Source organism: Macaca thibetana, chromosome 8, assembly GCF_024542745.1.
Source record: "Macaca thibetana thibetana isolate TM-01 chromosome 8, ASM2454274v1, whole genome shotgun sequence".
NCBI lineage: Eukaryota > Metazoa > Chordata > Mammalia > Primates > Cercopithecidae > Macaca > Macaca thibetana.
Genome location: NC_065585.1, coordinates 35765480 through 35791999, shown reverse-complemented (window position 1 = coordinate 35791999; position 26520 = coordinate 35765480). Strand labels below are relative to the sequence as shown.

General features: G+C 35.7%; 2 protein-coding genes across 7 annotated transcripts in view; both read left to right on the top strand.

The window, feature by feature from the left end:
• The window catches only part of EBAG9 (estrogen receptor binding site associated antigen 9), a 1013262-nt gene that overhangs the window by 891102 nt on the left and 95640 nt on the right, over positions 1 to 26520 (top strand). The window lies entirely within an intron of this gene.
• Positions 1 to 26520, top strand: part of PKHD1L1 (PKHD1 like 1) — a 167281-nt gene that overhangs the window by 79130 nt on the left and 61631 nt on the right. For all 6 annotated transcript variants that reach the window (XM_050801376.1, XM_050801375.1, XM_050801374.1 and 3 more), the window contains 13 exons: positions 32 to 1016; positions 3478 to 3726; positions 4715 to 4864; positions 6353 to 6527; positions 7524 to 7680; positions 8124 to 8280; positions 9557 to 9636; positions 10102 to 10231; positions 11596 to 11725; positions 14970 to 15211; positions 17484 to 17620; positions 19958 to 20987; positions 22275 to 22466. In XM_050801376.1, the coding sequence (XP_050657333.1) occupies positions 32 to 1016; positions 3478 to 3726; positions 4715 to 4864; positions 6353 to 6527; positions 7524 to 7680; positions 8124 to 8280; positions 9557 to 9636; positions 10102 to 10231; positions 11596 to 11725; positions 14970 to 15211; positions 17484 to 17620; positions 19958 to 20987; positions 22275 to 22466 (3814 nt within the window). The remainder of the gene's footprint in view (positions 1 to 31; positions 1017 to 3477; positions 3727 to 4714; positions 4865 to 6352; positions 6528 to 7523; positions 7681 to 8123; positions 8281 to 9556; positions 9637 to 10101; positions 10232 to 11595; positions 11726 to 14969; positions 15212 to 17483; positions 17621 to 19957; positions 20988 to 22274; positions 22467 to 26520) is intronic.

Here is a 26520-nt window from a genome sequence, read left to right as displayed (position 1 = left end):
TTGTTTTATTTTGCATTCATTTCACTTACAGGTTACAATTGGTAGCTACCCCTGTGTCGTAGAAGAAAGTAGTGAGGATTCAATTACATGTCATATTGACCCTCAAAACTCAATGGATGTTGGTATCAGGGAAATTGTCACTTTGACTGTCTACAACTTGGGCACTGCTATCAATACGTTGTCCAATGAATTTGATAGGCGATTTGTGCTTTTGCCAAACATTGACTTGGTGTTGCCAAATGCAGGATCAACTACAGGAATGACAAGAGTGACCATAAAAGGCTCTGGATTTGCAGTTTCTTCTGCAGGTGTAAAAGTCCTTATGGGTCATTTCCCATGTAAAGTTCTATCAGTGGATTATACATCCATTGAATGTGAAACATCCCCTGCTGCCCAACAGCTTGTGGATGTAGATCTTCTAATACATGGAGTGCCTGCCCAGTGCCAGGGAAACTGCACCTTTTCATATTTAGAAAGCATCACTCCTTATATAACAGGAGTCTTCCCAAACTCTGTCATAGGGTCTGTAAAAGTTCTTATTGAAGGAGAAGGTTTGGGGACTGTTTTGGAGGACATTGCTGTTTTCATTGGAAATCAACAGTTCAGAGCAATAGAGGTTAATGAAAACAACATCACTGCTCTTGTGACTCCTCTCCCAGTTGGACATCATTCTCTTAGTGTTGTGGTGGGAAGTAAAGGCTTGGCTCTGGGAAACCTGACTGTCAGCAGCCCCCCAGTAGCATCTCTATCACCAACTTCTGGAAGCATTGGTGGTGGAACTACATTGGTGATCACAGGAAATGGCTTCTATCCAGGCAACACTACAGTCACTATTGGGGATGACCCTTGTCAAATTATTTCCATCAACCCCAATGAAGTCAACTGCCGCACTCCCGCTGGGACCACTGGAATGGTCGGTGTTAAAATCTTTGTTAATACAATTGCTTATCCACCTTTGCTTTTTACATATGCCCTGGAGGATACTCCATTTCTCAGAGGAATTATCCCAAGCAGAGGTACTCCAATATCTGCCTTATTATCTTGATATTATTGTATCGATAATATTTATTAGTATAGAATTGGAATGATATTTGTAAATAACTATTAAGGTGTGTTTATAAATGATCCCACTTACACCTAATACATGGGATTCAAGTTCTGTGTAGTCTGTATTGTATGATTATTTTTCACACATTTATGGGATAACAATTTTAGACAAATTTCAACTTCTATTGAGGAACAAAATTCCCGTTAACTTGACCTAAAAATAAGTGAAGATAGACTAAAACTGCTAATTCATTTATGTTATTGATGTTGATTTGAACTAGAAACTCCAGTTAAAATTCAAAAGTTGCAATCTTACTTACATTGAGAGTGTTTCAGAGTACCTTATTTCCATGAAACTACAAATGAGTATTAACTTATTAGCACACCAGAATTCTTTTTAAGGAGATAATTGGCACATTCAGTGGAGAAAATGTTATAAAATAAGATTTTCTTAATTACTTAGCATGACTCATTTTTCTAATTTAACAATAGGTTGATATATCATCTTGGTCCTTTGTCATTATGCTATGCTGTTTCTGATCATCTTTGAGCTATTAGAATGCTTGTTATATATGCACTGAATTCTGGAGAGGAAGCTGTAGTGTAATAGTTGAGAGCTTGGCTCTCAAATGGCTCAAATTTTGGTTCCTTTAGTTTCCAGCGATGAAATTTTGGACAAGTTTTTTTAAACATCAATTTCTTTATTTATGCAGGTACATACATTATAAAGTTAAAGAAGTTTATTCATATAATGTAACTTAGAATAGTACATTTAATGAAGAACTCATTAAATGTTAGCCTTTTAGAAAAGTCTTAGGTTACATCACAAGAGAAATGTATCAGGTTTGTGTAAGTAGTATTTTCTGCCTTCAAAGAGTTTGCTGTCGAGATCTTCTTTAATATGTCAAATTTGCTCATTTTGAAAGACGTGAACAATAGCAATGGCATATTTCTTTCCCATGTGGTTGTAATCATTGCAAATAATGGCATATGTTTCTTATTTCCATGGACTGTGTCTCTTCTTATCTCTGTCTTTGAATAATTTTTTTTTTTCAAAACAATGCATTCAAAGGTATAGGAGACTTGAAGACGTGTGAAAACTGAACTGTTTTTATTTGCTGAAGAGACAGGCGACACTGAGAACAACACTGTTGCACTTGAAAGGCAAAATGTCAAGCAAAATTAAATGTTAAGATCCATACAACTTTCTTTAGATTGTATCTTAAAACTATTTCAGCCAGGCACGGTGGCTCATGCCTGTAAGCACTTTGGGAGGCCGAGGTGGGCGCATTGCCTGAGCTCAGGAGTTCGAGATCAGCCTGGGCAACATGGTGAAACCTCGTCTCTACTAAAATACAAAAAATTAGCCGCGCATGGCGGCATGTGCCTGGAGTCCCAGCTACTCTAGAGGCTGAGGCAGGAGAATCGCTTGAATCCGGGAGGCAGAAGTTGCAATGAGCTGAGATTGCACCACTACGCTCTAGCCTGGGCGACAGAGCGAGATTCCATCTCCAAAACAAACAAAGAAACAAACAAAATTATTCCTAACATGAAATATCTCTTTAGTATCTGTCATGTTTAAAATAAAATAATTACTTATATTTAAGCAATCCTCACTATGGTCAATTATATGGTAATTCTTTACTATTGTCACTTGAATTAAAATCAAACTACTACTTGAGGGCACTGCGTTTGTAAAAAGTTATGTTGACTAATTTTCATTTAAAATTTAGGTATGCGGATATTCATTTGAACAGCCTATGAAAAATTCCATATGTTTAATGCCCTTGATGTACATTTGTCAAAAGAGGGAAGCAAGAGAACAGCCAGGATCTAATTATTTGTTCTATGTGCACTCATTCAAGGCATTAACATCAACATTCACCTACAAATCTTTAAATTAATTCCTTTTTTCTGTATTTACTATCTTACACCCATTTACATATCGTAATTTGTTTACCAAGTCATACCTATCAAAAACGTTTGAATTAAGAAAAATGTAGTCTCTCCTCAAAAGAGTTGCTAATGTCAGGAAGGAAGGTACCAAAAATAAAGATAGTAAGCCTCATCCTTAAAATATGCTCTAACCCACGCTGCTCAGACATTAATACTTCCTAACTCTAGACCTGCTCTTCTCTCCTCCTCTCTTTTCTATTAGCGTGAATTAGTAACTTACAACTCAATAGAATGGACAGAAAGGCTGGAAAAATAATAAACATTGAGATAAATCACTTATAATTAATATACAGTAGAATGTAGGGTATATTGTAGTCAAAATGTATTGTATGACACAGCATGTATTGTTAATATTTATATTAGTTTTAAAACACTGGGTATTCTTTTATTTATAAAAGTAAAGAAGTATATCTTTAAATGAGTGTGTATTAATAGTTAGATATATTTATATTTTGTGCCTTTTTTTTTTTTTAGGTCCACCAGGAACTGAAATTGAGATCACCGGATCCAACCTTGGCACTGAGATCTTGGAAATCTCGGTGATGATAAATAACATTCAATGTAATGTAACCATGGCCAATGATAGTGTGTTGCAGTGCATCGTGGGAGATCATGCTGGGGGCACATTTCCTGTTATGATGCATCATAAGACAAAAGGCTCAGCCGTGTCCACAGTTGTATTTGAGTACCCGCTTAATATTCAAAATATTAATCCAAGCCAAGGTAGTCATAAGTATGCAGGAAACTGCAAATATTTTGTTTCAGAAAATACTTATTTAGAAATCTTATTTAGAAAATAATATGTTCTTCAAACACATAAAATTTCTAGTTTTGTGTGTTCTTTTTTTTTTTTTTTTTTTTTTTTTTTTTGAGATGGAGTCTCACTCAGTCTCTCAGGTTGGAGTGCAGTGGTGCGATCTTGGCTCACTGCAAGCTCGGCCTCCCGGATTCATGCCATTCTCCTCCCTCAGTCTCCTGAGTAGCTGGGACTGCAGGCGAAACACCACCACACCCGGCTAATTTTTTTTTTTTTTTTTTTTTTTTTTTTTTGTATTTTTAGTAGAGACGGGGTTTCACCATGAAAATTTCTAGTTCTTATAGCACAATACAAATATTTTTCTTTATGTTGCAAATAAATAAGCATGTTAAGTGTATATTTATTTCAAAATACTAAACTTTAAAATATAATACCTTATATTTCTTAGTGATGTATGATTAATTTATTTAAAACTTAATCCTACTTAAAATGACAGTTATATGTGAAAATGTTTCTTAAATCATGTTTAGACATCACTGGTATGTTAATTATTTCTACATAAATTAGTATCTTTTTTATTTAAAAATTTTTTTGGTTAAAAACCTTAAGAAAGTATAAATAAACTAATCTACTTATAATTAAAATTGTAATTGCATAGTCTATGTTTTGCCTACTCTGAAATCCTTTGTGACATCTCTTTTAAGTAAAATTTTAGTTCCTAGAAATAGTTCAAATAAATTACCAGATATGACATTTACTCAGTGAGGATTTTAAAACACTACAATCAAAAGAGATTCAGTTGCATTCATAGAATAATGCACTATAATTTCAGTTCTAAGAAAATCTTCATTTAATGTAACTTACTTTGAATATTTAAAATAAAGGTAAAAAATATGTACACAGAAGGTTTTATTTTAATTAGCTTTGTTTTTCCTTTTTATTTGTCTTCACTAGGGAGTTTTGGTGGGGGTCAAACCATGACTGTGACAGGCACCGGATTTAATCCACAAAATTCAATTATATTAGTTTGTGGCTCAGAATGTGCAATTGACAGGCTTAGATCTGATTACACAACATTATTATGTGAAATTCCATCTAATAATGGTAAGTTGTCAGAAAAAATAATGGAAGTCTTTGAGAACTAGTTAATTTTATAAAGATCAGTTAATTTCTTTTTTCAAGTTACTGGCTGCCTTGGAGTAATTAAATCACTTTATTACTGTCCTGATTCTAAGCAATTTCTCCAGGACATTTTCTAGATTCACATGTCTTTTGAGATTCATAAATTGCAGATGGAATTGTTTATAATAAATTGCAGTTTTCCAGTTTATGGTGTAAACTGATGGTTCTTAGTCTATTGAGCATACCAAATGGAGAACACATTTTTAGTTCCCATTAGAATATTAGGCTTCCATTAAAGATAGGAGTTCCATTAATGGCTATGAGTGTCAATGCCGGTGGTGCATTGCTAAACTCAAACCCTACCTGTGTCATTGAATAAGTTATTTAACCTCTCTATGCTTCAGTTTTTCCAACTATAAAGTGAGATGAATCACAGTAGTCTACTGGATTTTTGTCAGGTTTAATAAGTTAATGTACATAAAGTGGATGGAATGATGTCTAGAACCATATGTAATTCGCTATTATTCTCATGCTTACTTATTCATTTTTAGTTAATGGTTAAGAGCCTGGTCTCTGAGGAGTCCCTGTATCTCAGTTTTGTTACTTACTGTGTAACCCTAACTAAGTAACTTAACTTCTCTCTGCTTCAGTTTCTCCACGTATGAAATGGAGATATTATTAACTCTAATTCAATGGATTGTTGTGAAGATTAAATATTTGGTAGTTTAGACAACAAATCTTAGTTATTACTTCACAAAATTTAAGAAGATATTTAAACAATGTGAATATTCTAGAAGAATAAAGGATATATTTTATGTGAACACATTTTTTAAAACATTAACAAAATTTTTGAAGCTTTTCTAAATATTATTGCTTCTTTCTCTGACTTCCTTAACAAAGAATATTGAAAAATGCAATATTTTTATGACTGAGCTTATTTATCATTTTGACACCAGAGTTTGAATCCTGATTAAAAATATATATATACGTAGCAATGCTTCGAGACTTGTCAAGGTTTTAGGTTATTTGTCTTAACACTGGCTCTGCATCTTCTCGTTATGTTTTTGCATCAGGTTTCTGTAGTCCTTGTTTCTGACCTTGCCTTCAGCTGTCACTGCTTGCTGTTATCAGTGTGTGTGTCTTTAAGCAGTTCTTCCCTCCTTCCTGTTCTAATTTACAAAGTTAGATTCTCTAGAATTGGAAAACTAAGCAGGCAGGTTTGTAGAATGTTCTACGCAAGAGTCTCCCTGGGAGGATCCAAGGGCTTTTTCTTCTGTTGATAGTGAGCATGAACTTTGTAATGTTTTTGGCTATTGCTAGAGGCCACTATTATTCATATGCAGCCCATGTATATTGGAAAAGGAAGATGATTGTGTGAAAAGGAAGATGTTATTGAAAATGTTTGGAGGTTTTGGAAATGAATCAGGGTCTGATGGCAGAACTGCATTCACTCTGATCCTCCTCTCATAGGCACGGGAGCTGAGCAAGCCTGTGAAGTGAGTGTGGTTAATGGGAAAGATTTGTCACAGTCAATGACTCCGTTTACATACGCAGTGTCACTGACTCCACTCATCACTGCAGTGTCTCCCAGGAGAGGCAGTACAGCAGGCGGCACCAGACTGACAGTCATGGGATCAGGATTCAGGTACTGTCTCCACACACACATGCATCGTTGTGCATTTCCAGACTCGAGCCATTACACCTGCTTTCTCCTATGCCTGGACAGTGCGGAAATACAGTCATGTAATATGTACCTATATGCTCGTAACTTATGCTTAAGGCAAAAATAGTACTAATTGCTAACATTTACTGATTATTTATTTTGTGGCAACCACTTGCCTACCCACAGAGACATCCTGCCTTACTTCCTGAGATGTTTTTTACCTCATTTTATGGTTAGAAGACAGATTAAACAGGTTAGACAACTTGCCCCCAATCCTAGTATGTAGCATCACAAATATAAATCCCCTTCTTGTTATGCTTTCCCTACCATCTTATCTCCAGCCATGATCTGCTTCACTGGGTCAAAGAAACACCTTTCCATACAGCAAGTCTATTCCACTGTAATTGGTCAAGTTTCTTTTTCTTAAACATACTCATTATTTGGCTCAAGTTTGTGCACTGCGTTGCCATCATTATTCAGATGGGGAAGGCTGAAGTCAAAACACCAGATCACATACACCACAGAAGCTCATTGTAACTCCTCAAGCAGTTGTGATTACCTTTGACTTGCATTTTTACCTGGAGGTTAAGTTCTAAAGTCCACAAACATGATAAAAATGTCACATGGAAAAGTGATCCTTGAAAATCTCTTTTAAAAGTACCTGTTGGGAGATCAACATAGAACCACTGAACAACAACAAAAATCACTGCTTTTTTTTCCCCAACACTGGAACACCGGCTATTTACAGTCCTATTTTCTGGACTCTTAACCTCTTTGTTTACTTTTTTTTTTTCAATAAATATTTTGAAATCTTAGTATTGAAAAAAAGCATCATTCTGCACTTTGGTGGCTGATAGAATCAGGTTTCTTTATTATTATTATTATTTTGCAATAATACATAGGAATAAAAGGGTTTGACAGCGTGATCTAAAAGTTTGAGAAAAACATACATGTTATGTGTTCCCTCTTTTTTTACAGTGAAAATGTAGAGGATGTTCATATCAGTATAGCTGAGGCCAAATGTGATGTTGAGTATTCCAACAAGACACACATCATCTGCGTGACAGATGCCCATACTCCCTCAGGGTGGGCTCCAGTTCGTGTCCACATCAGAGGTGTCGGCATGGCCAAACTGGTAATAGTGCTGTTGGGTATAGTAATCACAGCAACAGAAAACTAGCATTATGGGAGGTGGGCTAATTGGTAATGGTTGTTTTACTTTAATATCTCCAAAAAAATAACTGAGCTGTGACTATAATAAATTTAAAGTAGCTTATGTTTTTTGTTGGTTTTCCTAAAATTTTTATTATTTTGGATTTTTTATTTTTCTGAGTTGTGGGGTAATTGGTAATAGATTTTTTAAACTTGATCATTATTGTGAAATAAACCAAGAGGCAATTATAACACATTTTAAGTAGGTTAGATTTTATTAATAAAATGCTTATTGTTTGTATATATTATGTATATTTACTATGCAATATAAATATATTTATATTGTAATAAAAAGCTTTTTGAAAAATCGAATGAAAAACTCTGGTAAAATCCCTAAATTTTAAGGTCTCCTATGTTCTATTACAGGATAATGCTGACTTTCTTTATATTGATGCTTGGTCCTCCAATTTCTCATGGGGGGGACAATCTCCCCCAGAAGAAGGGTCTCTTGTTGTTATTACAAAAGGACAGACCGTTCTGCTGGATCAAAGCACGCCTATTTTGAAAATGTTGCTTATTCAGGGTAAATTTCTGAATATCTGTTCATTAGACTCTGCCTGAGAAATATTTCTGTGAAACCGATTTAATCAAAGTCCACAATTAAGAACATCCATAGTTGCATCATATTTTTAGTACACAGTGTAGTCCTGGGCTTCCTAAATTGAGTATTGCAATCCATTTGTGGTTATGATATTATTTAATGTGTTGCAGCCAGCATTTTAAAAATTAAATAGGATAGAAAGCATCAGAATGGATTGCATGCATATGAGTAAGTACCTTTTAACAGTAAATGTTGTTTTATGAAACTTTTGGTTCAATAACAAAGTGGGGAGGTGTGAGCATGCCCGCCCACTTTCACTAGATCACAATAAAAAAGGCATTTTCCACTTTGAAAAACACTGATGTAGTGGGTCCCAAGAGTTAAAAAGTCATAGAGATTTGTCCTAAATGATCCCCTTGACTCCCTTTGGAAGATAGGTTGTGATTTTCACCTTTGCCTATGAACCTGTTTCTGTTGTTGCCTGGGGTTGTCTCTGCTGCTGTATTTTGTTTTTTACTGTAGAAAACTAAATAACCATGACTGTGATAATTGCATGTAAAAGAATCATTAATTGGTAAGAGTAGACTGCTTGAGGATTTAGTGTACAAACTTTGCCATAACAGCTGAGCCACCGGAAGACTCCTGCATTGTTATTGTACTATTTTTAACTTCTGGGAAAATAGAAAAGTTTCAGGTTTTTGAAGTTATTAAATATTGGACCTTTGGACAAATAAAATTTTACTACTTACAAATTTACACTAGTCTCATAAAAATGTATCTTGGTACGATCTTTAATAATGCTAATCAGGCTATAGCTGTTGACAGTGCAAATTAATGGGTAAAAGTTCAGAGCTAATGTTGACATTATAACCTTTTTTTAAACATGCTTTTCTTTAAATGCTTTCATTATTAATTTATATTTTGAGGTGCTGTCTTTGTAGAACGAATTTGCATAGCTGAGCTATTTAGTAGCATCTAAAATAAGCTACTTTCCCAATGTTCGAGGGAAAGTAATCTTCCCTGGAATTTGATTTTCTGTAAACTCCCACTGTCTTGTCTGGAGTTTTTATGCTTTTATGTTGCCAAAGAACTGAAGTGAAGTTACATGCATAACAATAGCAGAACTTGAATGAGGAATTAAAGTTTAATTTACTGTATAATTTAATAATTATTATGTTAAATTGTAAAGAGTAATTTAATAGGTAACTTTTAACAAGACTTTTCCTTGTGATATATTTTAAAATTCTATGATTCATAGGTGGAACTCTAATATTTGATGAAGCTGACATTGAACTCCAGGCAGAAAATATTCTAATTACAGATGGAGGCATTCTTCAGGTATTCAAAAGAACATAATACATGTTCATTTTTAACCTTTCTTCATTCCTTTTTTTAAATACTATGTGTAAAATGGATAGTTGATTATACCAACCTCTCCTAAGTTTATCTTTGTTTAGGTCTCTGTTTTTGGTATAAAATCCTTCATGTAGGGATAAAAGTTTCCCAGAATATTGTGTTTTTAATGGGAAGATAGTAGTATATTCCCATAGAGCAGAATTTAAAATAGAACAGGAAAGAATTAACTCTTAGATGTGGCTAAAGTCACTCAGTATACCTTTCAAAGGTCTGGCATAGTGTATTTGGCTCACTAGAAAATTAAAGTTTTATCTTTCCAAAGAAAGATATGAACAACTGAGCAATTAATTCTCAAAAGAGAAGATAGAAAAGAACTACTTTTGTGTAATTAGAATTGTGGATTTGGGGTTTTAATTTTCTGAATAGCATTTGTGACATCTTTTGCAGATTGGGACAGAGACATCCCCATTCCAACACAAGGCTGTCATTACCTTGCATGGGCACCTGCGATCTCCTGAGCTTCCTGTCTATGGTGCCAAAACACTGGCTGTGCGGGAGGGAATCCTGGATCTGCACGGTACTGTGGCCAAGTGGCTAAGGGAGTTGGTAGAGAAAGACTCACCAGGACACCAGGGATAATTATCCTGTGATAATTATAATTTATCCTGTGGTAAAGTAAAAGTGTGCTAGGCTTCTCGTGTCTTTAGATATCCCCTCTTTACCCCTTCCTTCTTTCCCACATCCAAGCAAGGCTGGCCCAGACATCAAGACTCAGAACCAGGCCAAGCGTGGTGGCTCATAACTGTAATCCCAGCACTTGGGGAGGCCAAAGCAGGTGGATCACCTAAGGCCAGGAGTTCCATACCAGCCTGGCCAACATGGCAAAACCCTGTCTCTACTAAAAATACAAAATTTAACCAGGCATGGTGGTGCATACCTGTAAGTCCAGCTACTTAGGAGGCTGAAGCAGGAGAATCACTTGAACCCAGGAGGTGGTGGCTGCAGTGAGACAAGATCGCACCACTGCACTCCAGGCTGGGTGACAGAGTGAGACTCTGTCTCTGTCTCAACCAAGGTCACACTTGGGAAAGTCTTTCTGGGCCTTTTCTACATTCCTCCTCTTCCCCCTTTCTATAGGCCTCCAGGCTCTTCTCATTTCATTTTACAGTAACTGTAGTACCTGTCTGTGATTGCCTGTTTACTTTATTTATTTATCTATATAAAAAGACTAAGTCTAGAAGCAGAAGAATATAATTTCTTATATTTGTATCTGAAAATGGGGTCTCTCTGAAATATAACAAGAAATTTATAGTTGTAGATTCCTATAACTATATCCTAGAACACTGTCAGCAACCAAAAATGATTTTGATCATGTTTGAGGTACCAGGGCAACATACTATTTAAAGAAAGCATGGTGTGAATCTTTTTTATATTGAAGTCTTCTACATTGCAATAATCTATCCCTTTTATGAATTTAGAATACCATAAACATGATACCTTATTATCATAAAAGTCCTACATGGGGCTCACTATGTATACTATGTAATTTCTTAGAAAAGTCTACATTTGACTCTAGATTATTAGTTTAACAAATTCCTATCAATAATGACAAAGACAATAGACTTCTGCTTTTTGTCAATATTATCACACCCATTTACATTGTGTCCCTGTAAAAAAAAAAAAAGATGGTTATAAATAGGGTATATCATTGCAGAAGAATATTTTTGAAAAGTTTTATAGTAATATGCATGTTATTACAAACACAATTGTTACTTTTATAAAGCAAGCATTCTACATATTTCTTCTTGGAGAAATGTATGAAATGCTAAGGCAAAATGAACCCTTCCAACATTGATTCAATTTAGGAAAAGATTAAAATGCATAAAGTTCTCAATAACCAAACACATGTAAAGAAATACTCAGTGTGTACGTTGGTTCTAGGTGTGCCTGTTCCTGTGATCTGGACTCGCTTGGCTCATACTGCAAAGGCAGGGGAAAGAATTTTAATTTTACAAGAAGCAGTAACATGGAAGCCAGGAGATAACATTGTAATTGCAAGCACAGGACACAGGTATGATGTCTTCTGGGCTTAATGATATGTATTTAGAAAAGAAATTTTTACACTGTATAAAGAGGGACAATTCAGATGGTGCATGACTATTTGGTTTAAACTTGAAAACTCTAATAAAGAAACACGAACAGCCAAATACAGATTTGCCAAGTGATAACATTAGGTTGATCCCATTTGTATTGCATTATAATTGATAGATTTACAATAAGAAAAAATATAAATTTGAACTAATGAAATAACTATGTCCTAGTAAAATGTATGTTTTACATGGTTTGGCTCCCATGTAAGAATCTGTTTGGAAAAAAGAAGCGTTTGACTACTAAAAGTCATTTGGAAATATCTTAGAGTTTTAAATACATACCTTAATGAATGCAAAAATGTAAATGAGCTTCTTAGTGTGAGTCACTAAAGAACACATTTGAAAGCAGCCAGTGAACTCTTATCTTACAGCCTTAGCAGTGGCTCCCATGGAGCAAAATTGTCAGTAATGACTAAATAAAAGAGAAGAAATCATTATATGAAAAGTGATGATTCACATAACCTTTTAGGTGCCTGTTATTTTAAAACTGAAACTATGACCCTTAATTTCTGTTTAATTACATATTTTAGCAAATAAGACATAAAAGAAAGAAATTAACATAATACCACCAAGTATCATGGGGGTAGGGGCAAGAGAAGCATTATTTTTGCTTTATTGTTCAAATTATAGATAATAGTAAAATTGAATATGGTTGTGATTATTAGGAAACAAACAGTGATTTATGATAAGAAACAGCTAAATTTTATTAAGGCTATGATTCAGCTTAAATTTAAAATTCAAAATGGCATTTTGAGTTTGCTGTATTCCATATTAAAAATAGACTTGCAGTTATTAGGAAGAGTTAAATATATACTTAGCTTTAGTGCTCATTTTGTTCTGCCCTTGGAAGAAATTTTAATTATATAAAGGCAAAATAAAAAAGCAGGAAAATGACAGGGTTTACTAACAGAATAGAAAATCTTCATTTATGGTTTTTTGTATGAAATGAAAGGGTAGCTTTAGGGTTTAGAATGGGGCTATTTAATTTTCAGAAACAAGAATTAAGGAGTTTCCCACCAAATCTAATTGTTCACTGTGTCCTTGATAAATCCTATTTGATAGTTTGCAAAGACAGTGGTTAAGAAAATGCCCTCAAAAGTCAGTGGTTAAGAAAATGCCTTCAAAAGTCAGTTTGTCTGTGTCTAGCTCCCAGCAATACCACTTACTAGTTCTGTAGTTATATTATTTTACCTTTCTGTCCTTCAGTAAAATTGGAATGTTATTAGTAAGGATTACATTAGTTAATAAGTGTAAAGCAGTAAAAGCAGAACTTGGCTCAAACTAAGTGCTTGTTACACTTAGTGTTGTTATATTACAACAAAGGAAGGAAAGATGTGTTTAGGTACATACAATATATGAAAATGCTTTTCAGAACTTCTTTTCTAAAGAAATCATTGTATCATCCGAATTCAGGAAAATTCAAGAGAGGCTAATCTAAAGCCTTTTTGCATACCACCTGTGAGATCTTGTACCACTGGTTCACCCTTATCTCTAAGCATCCTTAATCTCCACCTCTCCCTGCCCCTCCCCTACAATTCCTTCCCTGCATCTTTTGCAATGATTCTTATCCCCATCCACCCATTATCTTGATAAACAGCTTTGTTCTCCTGTCTCCTGTAGCATCTTTCTTTTTTAAAATCCTTTATTTTAGAGTTGTAAGCTGCTTATATATTATATGCTCATTTCTTCTATTTTATCCTTACTATCCTTTGTTTTCTTTCTTTAAACCCCTGCATTCTAGTTTTCTTCTTCACAAATCTTTTTCAGTGACCTTGTAATTATCATCATTCATTATTTCCTTTGCATCACCAAGTTCTTTTGGTCTGCCCTTGGCATGTCCCTCATCAGCTTTCTCTGCTCTCAGTTTGATTTAGGTTCTCAGCCTCTCACACCTGGAATATTACATCACCTTCCTATTTGGGCTCCATTTCACTTTGTTACCCCAACGAATTCATTCTGCATTAATTTGTTCAATCAATCAAAACCTGTTATTGAGTTGTGACAGGTGCTGTACTAAGTGCTCAGCATATAAAATGATTTCAATGGGTCTCATTCCTAGAAGAGCAGACAAGTCAGCGGAAGGGACAGAAAGATAGATATCTCATAGGACTGCAGCGTGGTTGCTCTGAGCATTAACAGAGCATTATGCAGAGTGTATTGAGAATGCAGAAGTAGGGTTGGGAAAGTTGAGAGAGCTGCTTTGAATCTATTTCACATATGGCACTGTCATTCGAACTGCCATTTAAAGGAGGGAAAGGATTTGCCAAGGGAGAGAAGGGTCAAAAGAAAATGTTGGGAAAACACAGAGGTAACTCCCTTAGGCTTACCTTTGTTAACAGCAGCAATCACACTTTAGTAGATAATATATTATACAATCAAGCACTGACACACTTGTCTCCTTAAAATCAGGGAAATTTTCCACTTGGCATCCCCAGTGCTTAGTTCCATGCCTAAAATGCAGGTTAGACCCTCAATAAATGTTTGTTGGATGACTAAATGCATGAATGTATACATTATAGAATTGGCAAATTCTTTCTGCTGTGACTGGAATTTGGGGTATATTTGGAGGAATGGTAAAAATGAGATCTCCTAAACTTCAACTCAATCATTTCTTTTCCCTGTTCAGGAACCTTCAGTGACTCCCCTTTGTAAAGGTTCTCAACTTGTGCATGACGGACATTTTGGACCAGATCACCTTTGTTATGTTGGGGAAATCCTGTGTATCATGGGATGCTTAGAAACACCCCTGCCTCTACCTACTAGATGCCAGTAGCAGCCCCAAATTGTAATAACCAAAAATGTCTTCAGGCATTGCTAAATGTCCCCTGGGAGGAATAAAATCATCCTCAACTGAGAACCACTGAGTATGATCCTCCACATTATAAATGAATAGTTTTCCAAATACTTTTAATAAGCTAATCCAGTTCTAGGAACGAATGTAGAACTTGAAAAATATTTAATTGAATTGAAAATATTTGTAAAACTTAGTTAATAAAGCAAGAATAAAATATTTTATTCTAATTTCTGTTCAGAATATTATATGACATAAGAATAGTTTCCTGTTTTTTCAAAGAAGCATTTAAAATGAATAAAGCAAATATACCAAAACAATATGTTATGTCAATTAATATTAATTTTGAACATGTTTTGTTAAAATTTTTACAGACACAGTCAAGGAGAGAATGAAAAAAGGACCATTGCGGCTGTATCTGCTGATGGCATAAACATAACACTAAGTAATCCACTAAATTACACACACTTAGGAATTACGGTCACACTCCCTGATGGAACTCTGTTTGAAGCAAGAGCAGAAGTTGGAATTCTTACAAGAAATATTTTAATAAGAGGATCTGATAATGTTGAGTGGAATAACAAAATTCCAGCGTGTCCTGATGGATTTGACACAGGTAATTTTAGCAGCTCTCGTGGTTGGTATAATCATGCGATATAGTTCTAAAATTTAATTGGTATATGTTGAAATACATTATTTCAATGTATTTCATTGTAAATATCATTAAATATAATTTAATGATATTAATCTTATTATAAGATACCTTTAAATATCTTGTAAATATAATTAAATGTGGAAATTTGAAAATGCTGATAGTATTTGTGAGTAACATGAAGATATTTGAATATATTGAAGAAAAGTGGTTAATGCTGACACTATAATGGGAGAAATAAGTGCACTTGGTTTCTGTTGATAAATTCTCTTCCTATACTTATGATTCATTATTATGTTTAGATTAGACCTTGATGATTAGTTTTACATATTGCCAGCAAGAAACTGCATTATTTAGATTTACTCAGAAAATATGGAGAACTATATTTGATAGTGATACAAAGATTCTGTTTAGTAAATCTTTGATTCATCAGGACTTTTTCAATTTTCCAGAATTTGCAGTTTATCAGAACAGTGTGAGAGTAGATTTACTGTAGAAAGATACTTTAATTAATTCCTAGACTGATGATGCATAGACAGACAAATGGATAGATGGAATGATGGGGGGGGAAATCTATAGATATATAGATCTGAGCCAGCGGGGGTAGGCTAAGTCAGAGTTTTTCAAAGTCAGCACTGTTGGTACTTTGGCCCAGATAATTCTTTGCTGTGGGGCATCGTCCTGTGCATCACAGAATGTTTAACAGCACACTTGGCATCTACCGACTAAATTCTAGTAGCCTCCTCCAACAACTGTGACACCCAAAAGCATTTGCAGACTTTGCAAAAATGTTCCCTGGGGGCAAAATTGGCCTCAGTTAAGAACCACTGGACTAGGTTATGCTCTATTTATCAACAAGCCCAAAATGTCAGTGATTTAAAATATAAAAGTCTATTTCTCGGCCAGGCGCGGTGGCTCACGCCTGTAATCCCAGCACTTTGGGAGGCCCAGGAGGGCAGATCACGAGGTCAGGAGATAGTGACCATCCTGGCTAACATGGTGAAACCCCATCTCTACTAAAAAATACAAAAAAATTGGCCGGGTGTTGCGGCGGGCCCCTGTAGTCCCAGCTACTCGGGAGGCTGAGGCAGGAGAATGGCGTGAACCCGGGAGGTGGAGCTCGCAGTGAGCTGAGATCGTGCCACTGCCCTCCAGCCTGGGCGACAGAGCGAGACTCCATCTCAAAATAAATAAATAAATAAAAGTCTATTTCTTATTCATACTACATGTGTCCCATATGGGTCAACAGGTGGGCTCTTCTCATTATAATTGCCTTGGGATCCAGGCTTATGAAGCATCTATCTCAGCATGGGCTTCTGTGATCTCTGAGGCAGGAGACGAGATTGCTGAAGAGTAAAGCACTAGCAACTAATTGCTTTGGTCTCAAAGTGATAGTTGTTTCTTATACTCCAGGGTCATTGGTCAGAACTGATTCCATGGCTATGTCTAACTCAAATTGAAGAGAGCGAGTTAGTGCAAACCCCATATACCCAGAAATAGAAGGGAAATGGATATTGGTAAATTTTAATGATGTTTTATCACAGCTCTCATATCTATAGCAGGAAGCATAATGCATCTTACAAGTTCTCTTTTAAATATTTTAAGTAATCATTGATATCATTACAATACTATAAGTAGTTGAATAATAACTGATGCAGCTTAAATAATAGCCTTTTTTAAAAAAAGGAAGTATAAGACAAAGCTCACGGGATTTGATGTCAAGTGAGCCACGTTCTCATTCCAGTTCATCTGCATCAAGTCTCACAATGTACATAAACCCAGTTTCATCCTGTTTAAATTAAGAACACTTTCTGTTCTATTTACTCTGGTTGTAAAAAGTAAGTGACATAATGCATATTCTCATGTTCTACAAATGTAAAATTGCATTGATTATGTTAATCCTCAAATCTTGGGGAAGGCTTCAGAAATAATAAAACTGAATCCCATTATCAATATTCCCTTGATCATTCAAATGTTTGTTTAGTATCTTCTCTGAAAAATACTGTGTAAGTACTTTAGGGAATACAAAGTTGAACAAGACAAGGTACTTACCTATCTTGCTATCTGAAAGAGGAAATGATGTGAATACAAATAACTATGTTCTAGGATGAGGTTGAGATTATAAGTGAATCAAATGATACAATTACTTACGAGAAATTCAAATTGAGGATTCAAATCCTCAATATAGGAGGATTCTGACATGTTTTTTAATGATGCTTTAAAAACTGTTTTAAAGGAGAATTTGCTACACAGACCTGTCTCCAAGGAAAGTTTGGAGAAGAAATAGGAAGTGACCAATTTGGAGGCTGTATTATGTTTCATGCTCCTGTACCTGGTGCTAACATGGTAACTGGGAGAATAGAATATGTAGAGGTGAGAGGCATTATTACTAAATCACAGTGGTTTTCTCAAGGTTATCCATACAAGAAATATGTATTAAGCTCCTGCTGTTTGTCAATGCTACTTAGAATCTGATAGGGGAGACAGATACATAAGTAAACAATTTTAATATACCCATTTGATCATACCAAAATTTTGTTTCTCAAATTTTCTCACACCCCAAATCAAATTCATCAGCAATTCTATCTTCTCTACCCACAAAATGCTGTATCCAGAATCCAGTGTCTTTCCATACCTCCACCTGACCCTGAGCCTGAGCCACTATCTCCTCCCACCTGGACTGCTGTGATTTTCTCCTACCTGGTCTTCCTGCTCCCACCTTGCTCTAATAGAGTCTCCACACTTCAGTCAAAGTAAAATTTTAAAACCATAAATCATATCTTGTTACACCCCTCTTCAAAATCCTTCAGTGGCTTCATAGTATACGTAAAACAACAGGTCTAAGTCCATCCCATAGGAACCATGTGATCTGACCCAGAGATGCCCTCTGATTTATCTTCTACGACCCTATGCCTTGCTTGTGCCATGCTAGTAATAGAGGACCCCTTATGTGATCATGTCAAGCACATTCCTATCTCAGGTCCTTCATAGTTGCTTTTCATTATATATTTATTAATTTATCTATTTATTTATTTTTGAGATGGAGTCTCATTCTGTTGCCAGGCTGGAGTGCAGTGGCACGATCTCAGCTCACTGCAACCTCCACCTCCCGGGTTCAAGTGATTCTCCTGCCTCAGCCTCCCAAGTAGCTGGGACTACAGGTGTGCACCACCACACCCAGCTAATTTTGTAGTTGTAGTAGAGACAGGGTTTCACCATGTTGGCCAGAATGGTCTCGATCTCCTGACCTTGTGATCTGCCTGTCTCGGCCTCCCAAAGTGCTAGGATTACAGGCGTGAGCCACCATGCCCAGCCTGTACTTGCTTTTCATTCTGCTTGGAATCCTCCTCCACCAAATACTTGCATGGCTTATACCCCTATTTCAGTCAGATCTTTTGACGAGTGTAATCACTCCAGAGAGGACTTTCCTCACCACTTTTATTTAAAATTGCCACCTAAACTCCTATTTACTTTATTTATACATAACTCCTAACAGGATATCTATTTTTATTTATTTTCAATCTTTTCCTCTAGAACATAAGCTCTATTATTTTACAGATGTTGTCTTTATGGTTCTCTGCTGATTCCCTGGAACAATGCATGGCATATAGTAGATTCTCAGTTGATTATAAATTAAACAAATACTTAAATATGCATATTATTGCTATGACATTAGAAACTCCCGTGTATCTTATTTATATTCAGGCTGTATAATCAGGGTTTGGCATAGTTTTTATCATGTATTCAGCAGAAGGAAGGAAGGGAGGGAGGAAGGGATAATAAAATCCATAAATCCGTTAAACCGGGCACACTGCGACTGCATTGATGGTGACATAGTCAGCAACTCCATTTGTAAACTTCCCTCCTCCTGAGATATGTTACATGTGACATCTGAGATATGGACTAAGTGAGATTGCTAGTTTGATCTGAATATCGAATATTAATAATGGTTAATTTTTAGTTTTAGATGGACAACAAAAATAGTGGACCTAATGTTTTATTTCGTTACCCCATGAGATTATATGACACACCTGTGCATGCTCACACGCATGCACGCATGCACGTACACACGCACACAGACACACTGGTATCCTCTGTATTAAATTATTAAATCATAGACCATTTGAAAGAATGCACAGCCCCGTGATTAAGAGCACCAGCTCTAGAGTTAGACCAACTTGGGTTTAAATGGAACTTCGTAACCATAAACAAGATACTCAGCCTTTCTAAACTTCCATTTATTAATCTGTAAAATGAAGTCAATGGTAAGTGCCTACTTTAGGGGATTATGGCAAAGACTAGGATCATGCATGCAAAGGAGCACAACATCTGGCACACATAAAACATTCAAGAAATGTTTCTTATTATTACATAAGAAGCAAAGTAAAGTAAAAGAGAAAAAGAAGTCTTTCAAGATGTTTTATTTTCTGAAACACAGAAGTTTACTAATATACCAAGGTAAAAAGCAGAAGAGTCAAAGATGGCTTTTTATATTCTTTCATTCATTTTGTAGTAAGTGTGGTCTGTTATACATTGTATAAAACATGGTGGGTTGGGGGTTCAATGACATTTTCAAATAATAAACATGAAAACTTTAGAAGAAATAAATGTATTAATAATAACATAAAATTTGAGATTTTTTTGAAACAAGAAAATACGAGCTCAACATCTGAGCTATTACTAAATAACTGTGATTTCTGGGCTTAACAGGTATTCCATGCTGGCCAGGCTTTCCGGTTGGGGCGATATCCAATACATTGGCACCTGCTTGGAGATTTACAGTTTAAATCTTACGTAAGAGGCTGTGCAATTCACCAGGCCTATAACAGAGCTGTTACTATCCATAACACACACCATCTTCTGGTTGAGAGGAATATTATATATGATATTAAGGGAGGAGCATTTTTTATAGAAGATGGTATTGAACATGGCAATATCCTCCAGTATAACTTGGCAGTATTTGTACAGCAAAGTACCAGTCTACTGAATGATGATGTGACCCCGGCTGCGTTTTGGGTCACCAACCCAAACAATACCATACAACACAATGCTGTTGCTGGCGGCACTCACTTTGGCTTTTGGTACCGGATGAACAACCACCCTGATGGGCCATCCTATGACAGAAACATTTGTCAAAAAAGAGTTCCCCTTGGCAAATTTTTTAACAATACCGTCCATTCTCAAGGTTGGTTTGGAATGTGGATCTTTGAGGAATATTTCCCCATGCAAACGGGATCTTGTACGTCTACCGTGCCTGTGCCTGCAATATTTAACTCACTTACTACTTGGAATTGTCAAAAAGGAGCTGAATGGGTCAATGGAGGTGCCCTTCAGTTCCATAACTTTGTGATGGTGAATAACTATGAGGCTGGAATCGAGACTAAGAGGATCCTGGCTCCTTATGTTGGAGGGTGGGGAGAAACCAATGGAGCAGTGATTAAAAATGCCAAAATAGTTGGCCATCTTGATGACCTGGGAATGGGGTCTGCATTTTGCACAACAAAAGGCCTGGTTCTCCCATTTAGTGAAGGCTTGACTGTATCTTCTGTGCACTTTATGAACTTTGACCGTCCCAACTGTGTAGCTTTGGGAGTGACATCCATCTCTGGAGTTTGTAATGACAGATGTGGGGGTTGGAGTGCAAAGTTTGTTGACATCCAGTATTTTCACACACCAAACAAGGCCGGCTTTCGCTGGGAACATGAAATGGTATTGATTGATGTTGATGGCTCACTTACAGGTAATGTTACTTTTTAATTCGTGATAAAAATCCATTGGAAATACGTTAGCACAGAGTTAAATTGTTAAAGCAGACTTAGGTGCATTACAGATCTTACCTAATACCAAACTTTACTAATAATTTAAATGACAGAGGCAAGCACCAGGCACAGATGAGACATTCTTTAATGGAAGAGCCCCGAGCTGTCAGAGGCAGCCTCCAAATATGTCCTTTTTCTCCTGCATTGGCACATTGATTTTAAATTAACAGAAAATTTGGGGCAATATTCATGGAAACATTGTTCACAAAGGGAAACCATTTCACTTTTAGAATGCCTCCATTTTATACTCAGTTAAATTGCACAGAAAAGAAACTGCTTACATCACTACACTAATTCTCCAGCCAGTCATGCTCCAGAAACATATAAATTGCAGGCTTATTTACAAAAGCAATGTAGACAGACTGGATCTATCCTTGTGAAAATACTTTTAAGAGAAGAAATAAGTCACAAACCTGCTGTGAACCCTTTTCTTCCAATCTAAATCCTAAATTTTTAATTTATTCAAAGAATACCAAAAGAGAACAAAATTCCATATACATTGTAGGTTAAATTTTTTTCAGCATTTCAAGTTTGGAGTAGGTCACATTTTGAATATTTCATAAATATTCATGATTTCTAGAATTTAGCATTTTTACAAATTGTAAATGATAAAAATCTGTCTAAATAAGATAGCAAGGCTATGTGCCTCGTACTCTGTGAGTCAATCGACAGGTAAACCTATAGACAATAATGATTTACTTTTGAAAGACTCTGAAGGATGAAAGAAGATTCATCTCAAAATTCAAATGCAAAACTTAAGTTTTCATCCACAGTCGTTAATTGTGACTTTAAAGAGGGAGAATGTTTGGATGCCTTTGGTAATGTTTATTGATTTACTTAATTCAGTTTAGGTTTTGAACATTAATTGGTAGTCTACCAGTTTCGAGTAAAGGCTTTATAGTCATAACACCTGGATTTAAATCCTCCGTGTCCTTGAATAGGCTACTCATCCCAATTCCCATTTCCAACTTTAACTCTCATGGGTGCTTCGCACCCTGTGTTTCAGCTAAATCCACAATAACATTCCTAACCAAAGAGGCACTGTAATGCTTCTGTATGAGATCCTCTTGCTCCATGCAAACAAACAAACAAAAAATTACCCAGACCTTTAGATTGTATTAGTGGTACTATGGGTCACAATTCTGTATATTGTAGACCTTTTTTATGTTTCTTAATGTGAAATAAAAAACATTTTGTTTGTTTCCCAGGGCACAAAGGACATACCGTCATCCCACACAGCTCATTGCTAGACCCTTCTCATTGTACTCAGGAAGCTGAGTGGAGCATCGGGTTCCCTGGATCAGTCTGTGATGCTTCAGTCAGCTTTCACCGTTTAGCGTTCAACCAGCCTTCTCCAGTATCTCTGCTTGAAAAGGATGTGGTTCTTTCAGACTCTTTTGGTAAGTGGAATATATTAGTTTAAACAACTAATTTAAATATATCTTCCTAAACTTTTGTCATCATCTTCTTGCATTGTTACTTGGTTGTTCAAACACTGCAGAAAGTATAATATTTATATTAGAGTCCAAGCAGGAAGCAAATAATACTCTCAAAGTATGAGAAGCATTTTATAAATGCAGAGGCTAGCACAGTATTCTGCTTATCAAGAAACCTCCAGACAATATTATGATAGAGAGAAGGAATGTTGGCATAGCCCTTGGAGCAAGTGAAAATGTAGCAGTGTTTCTGCCATTCAAGGCAGATGTTTTTGATTGTCCTTGCTGATTGAGATGGGATGGGGGAGCATTTTCTAGGTAGCTGCCTACCAGGTGCCAGAGATTGTGGATTTACTGATTTGTTCCAGTAAAGGTACAATACCTGTAACACCAGATATGCTTGACATCATTACCTGACTATGTTGCATTAATTTACTGTCATTGTTCATAATCCATCTGGCATTTGCACCAGCCAAACAAACAAGCTAACTAAATGGGGATGTGGTGAAAATCCTGAATCTCACATTTCTTAATTCTTCAATCATGGCACTAATCTCTGCATTTCCCCACTACCCCCACCCCACTAGCAACTCGAGGATTTAAACTTGCTTTTATTTAATTAAGGGGGTGGCAAACATGGTTCCTAGAGTATAGAGTATCCACATAGTTCCTACTACTATATTTGACCCTGCTCTGTTAGTTGGGGAACCAGTTTGGGAATTCTTCCAGTTACTAACTGTGTCTAGTGTCACTCTACCTGACCTAACCCATCCTGACTGGCTCAGATCTGTATCTCTATCTCTTTATCATTGCATCCATCATCTCTCTAGAAATTATTAGTTAAAATATCTATTTATAATGAATCCACTCTCACAATATACACTGTTCTGTGGGACTGTAGATTCTGAAAAATGGAAAAAGCATTGATGAATCAAAGATTTGCTAAACAAAATCTTAATACCATTGTCAAATATGGGTTTTTTTTTTTTACATTTTCTGGGTAAATCTAAATGATGCAATTTCTTGACAGCAATATGGAAAACTGTAATCATCAAGGTGTAAACACATAATAAGGAATCATAAGTATAGAAAAAGAGTTTAATAACAGAATCCAAGTGCACTTATTTTTCTCTTATAGTGTCAATATTTACCATTTCCCATCAGTATTGCAAATACTTTCATGTTACTTTAAAATGCTATCAATATTGTTGATTTTTCCCATTTAATGATATTTACAAAGTAGAGACTTGCCATTTAAAAATTTTAAACCATGTGTCTCAATATAAACCAATTAAGATTTGAAAATGTTTAGCATAATTATACCAGCCACATGATAGCTGCTAAAATTACTTATGTCAAACCCATCAGGACATGCTGGAATTTTGTTATTACGCTCCATGTTGTCAGCTTCTCTTATTAAGATATTTCTTAGAAGAATTTCAACTTCTGTCCTCATTTCAAACGAATGCAGTCTTTTAGATTTTATATATGATTCAGGAAGGCAGGTATTTCTGAATTTATGACATAATAGCTTTCTTGTCAAGTCTCTCTGTGCCCTTTAAGAATTAAGATTTTTTATTTAGTTACTAAACTGTGAATACCTAGAGGGTAAGATCTACAAACTTATCTTTCTGACACCACAAGACTCATCACAGAACATTGTAAATACTAAGTACTTGGCAAGTGTTGAATTCAATGGAATTAGTTGCAATACTCAGACCAGATTGCAAATACTCAAATCAGATTTTATATATCTGTTTCCACTGTACATTCTGGAACTGGAGAAATAACCATAACATGTACCCATGACCCTACTGGACTCACTGTGAGACTAAGTGAAGACTCATCCATCACTTGCCCTTGATAAGCCCCTACTGTGGCTGGTGGGCCATGTTAGCATGTTGGCATTGGTGACTTCGAGGATTATTAGCATCAGTTTAGAGCTAGGATCTAATAATATGGAAGGTCTGGTTATTTTTCTTTCCTTAGTATAATTGGTCACAGACCTCTTTCACTCAGTGGTGAGGCTTTTGGTCTGTGAATTGGCTTGGATCTAGAAAATAGGTCAGAAGCAGTGAATTTCTACCTAGGTAATTTGAGTTAGACTTCTGCCATCTAAGACCTCTATTAGTTTTCTTCCTATATGCACACCAAATATCACCTTAATGTGCTACTCTCTATTTAATCTTTGGAATCTCAAGATCAATCAATCAGTTATCACAGATTCCTGCAGGTCAGAACACTCTGATTAATCCTCTGCCCAGTGACTATTGTGCTAATTAAATCTACCTTTATATCTAATGGTTAAGCACTGACTCCTGCCACTTTTAGATTCCGTTATTCCTACTGGGATCAAAAGACACAATCCCATGGCAGCATCCCCTACCAGCACTTCTAGCACTGAGAGAACAGCTACAATAGAACTCTTCAAAGGGCTAGTAAGGGGCAAATGCTATTGCCATTGCTGGCCCTGAAAAGATGAAGGGAAGGAACAGTTACATGGACCCAGAAACAGAGCTGTATGAAGAAGGCTGCCTGAAAGAAGCTGTGCCCCTTGGTTGAGAGATACAAGAGCCCACCAAGATCCTCCTACATTCCCTAAGGGTGAGAGTCAGGGCAATAAATACCTCTCTTTCACCTTTCTCCTTCCCTTTCTTCTCTTTACTGTGTTTCCTACTGTCCAAAGCCAACCAGAAGCCAGAAGGCAAAGGAGCAGGTTAGAAAAGGGTGAAAAGTGGATCTACAGGAGAAAACATAAGTGTGCAGCGCCACTTCCATAATTCATTATGATGATATAAATTATTACATTTAATTTTAAAACATTTTTTCTAGTTTTTTTTCCCCGTGTGAATTAAAAGGCTCATGTACCTGCTATTTGAGTAATAGCTATACCCACTGTCACAGTGCCTTAATAATATAAACCCAGAAACCATTGCTTTTCTTCTGGTAAATAGATGTCCAGAATGGAATGATGTTACTTAAACTTTTAAAGTCTGTGGTACAATAAAATATTTTAAACAAAATATCCGTGAATGTTTCTTCCAAATAAAAACTGAAATAAAAGGTAACCAAAACATCAAAAGCAAATGAAGTTATTTTATCTAATGAAGTGATGTTTTAGTATTTCCCATTGCTGTATCATAGAATAGTTTTTTATTTAATCATCCTTTTACATACTTTATGGCATACCTGTGAGTAAAATGAACATTAGTATTTTATTAAAACATGATTTAAGATACACTTTTACGGAAACGCAGAGATGTGCAACCTTCCTAAGTAAATTATTTTAAATATACAACATAAAGTATATATTCCTTTAGTAATTTTTAAGCACTAATATTCAAATATCTAAGCTTTCAAATCTCTAAGCTTTCTTTATATGGTCATTTTTAGTGGTGGTGAGGATTTTCAAAAGGAGCTTTTGTTTGCTTATTTGTTCATATTCTGGTTTTTTGATTCAGGAAATCTGGTTATTTCTGAATTTATAAGATTATAGCTTTCTTGTCAAGTTTCTCTGCACCCTTTGGTCTATTCCCTTCAAGAATTAAGATTTTTTATTTAGTTACTAAATTGTACTACCTAGAAGTCAAGATCTACAAACTTACCTTTCTGACACCACAAGGCTCAACACAGAACATTGCAAATAGTAACTACTCAGCAAGTGTTGAATTAAATGGAATTAGTTGCAATACTTAGACCAGATTGCAAATTAGAGAAAACACTATACCAGGCATTTTACTTCTGTGTGTGAAAAAAAAAAAATCAACTGTATAGTAAAGTACACTTGGCTACTTTGGTCTCCATTAAAGTCAAATAAAATTATTTACTTCTACAATTTAAAAACAGAAAAAGATAACTTGTCCTGATTGTATGTGTATGCTAAGTGAAACAAAAGTTTAAAAGTATACTAGGTTAGTGGGAAGTAAGGGGTCGCTATAACTTTATATATGTCCTTATATATCTTTATCAAAGCATCTCATGCATGATAGTGTATCTTCATGTAAATATATGTATAAAG